This window comes from Gregarina niphandrodes, assembly GCF_000223845.1.
Source record: "Gregarina niphandrodes unplaced genomic scaffold scaffold00076, whole genome shotgun sequence".
NCBI lineage: Eukaryota > Apicomplexa > Conoidasida > Eugregarinorida > Gregarinidae > Gregarina > Gregarina niphandrodes.
In genome coordinates this window covers 5237-7647 of record NW_011645842.1, presented here as the reverse complement: position 1 = coordinate 7647, position 2411 = coordinate 5237, and the positions used below count along the sequence as shown (strand labels likewise).

General features: G+C 53.7%; 1 protein-coding gene across 1 annotated transcript; it reads right to left on the bottom strand.

Moving 5' to 3' along the window:
* Positions 1 to 230: 230 nt before the first annotated feature.
* On the bottom strand, positions 231 to 1094 carry GNI_186000 (hypothetical protein; the record flags this gene model as incomplete). Its single annotated transcript, XM_011135308.1, has 1 exon — positions 231 to 1094. One exon carries the CDS (start codon positions 1092 to 1094, stop codon positions 231 to 233), a length of 864 nt encoding a protein of 287 aa, XP_011133610.1.
* Between the last annotated feature and the right edge of the window lie 1317 nt (positions 1095 to 2411).

Below are 2411 nucleotides of genomic sequence, written 5' to 3'. Positions count from 1 at the left end.
TTTTGGGATGTTGGGGGAATTGAAGATGTTGTTAAGCTGACGTGCTGAAATCAGCCTGCGGCCGTGTCGGAAGCGTGGCATGTAAGATCCTATTCGCAGCAGCCAGATACTTAATACTCGGGATAGCTCCTGATACCTATTGAGGCCTCTTGTTTAGACTAGTAATCGATCAAAAAAATAAATTAAAACCTTGGTTCTCAAAGTAGACGAACATAAATGAAGTGTACCTCCTACAAGCAGAAAGGCTGCTGGCTGCTGATGCATTTGATTAGATCACTGGAGCTTGATACAGCAGCGCCACACCACAGGTTCAACTCACCGCCTGGGCCGTACAGGGCGCAGTATCCTTGACAGGTTTCAGTCCAACAGTCCTGCGTAGCATGGATGGCAGCCACACACCCGGAGACCACATCGCCTCCTCCGTTGCTGTTGCCGGTTGTCGGAGCAGGCGCGGTGGCAGCAGTAGTGACCACCTGGGCAGGGGTGGTCGGGACCACTTGGGCCGGGGTGGTCGGGACCACCGGGGCCGGGGAGGTCGTGACGACTGGAGCTGGGGTAGTTGTGACCACAGGACTGTTGCCGCCACAATCCACCCTCTTGAACGTGATCGGAGCGTTCTGCACTGCGCAACTGATCGTTTTATCGCCTTCAATGATTCCGTATTCGCACTGATCGGGAGTGTAAGCACAAACCCCAGTTCCTGCACACACGTAAGGACACAAGTTAAGCCAAGCGGCCTGACCCATCTCGAATTTCGTTTCGGAACCATTGGTATCAAGGGTTCTCAGGTAGGTAGTCTTGACTGTACCGTCGTCGTACTTCATGTCCACCTCGTAACAGTTGCCACAGTTCTCTTTATTCATCTCCCATCCCCCATTAAACGTCGAGAGACAAGGACGCTCAACAGAATCACCGCAAGGACCATCCATCTCCCAAGTCTCCACTTTGTGGTTGCAAGCACCGTAGTCTCCTTCGTAGTAAATGTGGCAACGACCTAAACAAGACTGCTCCAAGCCCATCGGGTCAACACCAGACACACAGGTACCATCCATGAAGTCCGCAGAAGCGATCACAACCACAGCAGCCAATCTCATCATCTTGTCTTGCTTTAATTAACCCTTCAGCAAACACCAGACCCCGACGTCTCGTCTCTTCCTCTTGCGCTGATGCGTCACCCACCTCACTGCGTGGAGTGGCTCGGTATCGGGGTTTTGGTCTGTCAGGATACGGGTTGAGCTATTGGAGTGCTGCAATGCAGGCCCCGCCGCAGTTGTATTGAAGTCGAGGGCCAGGCCGTTTGCGAAGAAATTGGAAGACTGCAACGCCAGACTCAAAGACGCCGAATATCCTCGAGCCTCTTTCAGTCTATACCTATACTCCGTGAAAGCTCGCGGTGGGCGGACATGTAGGCGTACCAGAGCGGGAAGTGAGATCGGCAGGTCACGGGTCAAGGTTGCTGTTGGTGGTGCGTGGCAGTGGCCGTCAGGACCGGCCGAGGGTGTTTGAGACGAAATTGGGGTCCGACTGATCCTGCCGTTAGCTTTTTATGGGCGAGGGGCTTTTCACGAACGCGTAGCCCGTTACTTTTCACGAACGCGTAGCCCGTTCAGCCGAATCCAACTCACTGCCCGTTTTCGTCTCACCTGCCGTTTTCACCTCACGCGATCAGTTGAATTCGGGTTTGGGGTTCGGTTCCGATGGTAACGACCACCCCGTCCTTGATGGTGACGACAACTCCGTCCCCGATGGTAACGACCACCTCGGCTCCGATGGTGACGACCACCCCGGTCATGATGGTCACGAGGGTCACGACCACTCCGGACCCGGTGCTTACGACCACCCCGGCCCCGATGTCACGACCACCCCGGACCCCACGGTTACGATCATCCCGGCCGAAGAGCCTAACGGCATCTTCAATTCCCATCCCAAAAGTGTGAACCCGTCTCGCTGACAAGTCCGCACCGCACGCCACACTCTAATTATCAATACTCGGTTCCATACTAAAAAATTCAATGTGTTATCGCACCACAGCTTCGCTTGCACCGAATTAATTTACTCACACTTCACAGTCAACCTAACAGATGGTTCATCGCCGTGTTTCTCGTCAACAAGCCCCACTTCGCCAGTGTAGAAGTAGCCAGGCCTCTGCTCAAACGTGAAAGCGCCTTCCGCCAGAGTTTCATCAAGCTTCAGGTGTCTGGCATCGCGCACTTTAATTGTAATTTCGGAGTGGCTGTCATTGGAATCAAAGGTCCAGGTCTCTTCGAAATCTGCATTGGAGCCAGCGTCCTTGGCAGTCTTGGTGTGCCATGAGTGGAAGGTACCGTAGTGGCATTCAACGTACAAGTCCGACTTGTTGAACAGACCAGTGTGGCCCTGGAAACCAGCAGCAGAATGTACCGTAACAGAAA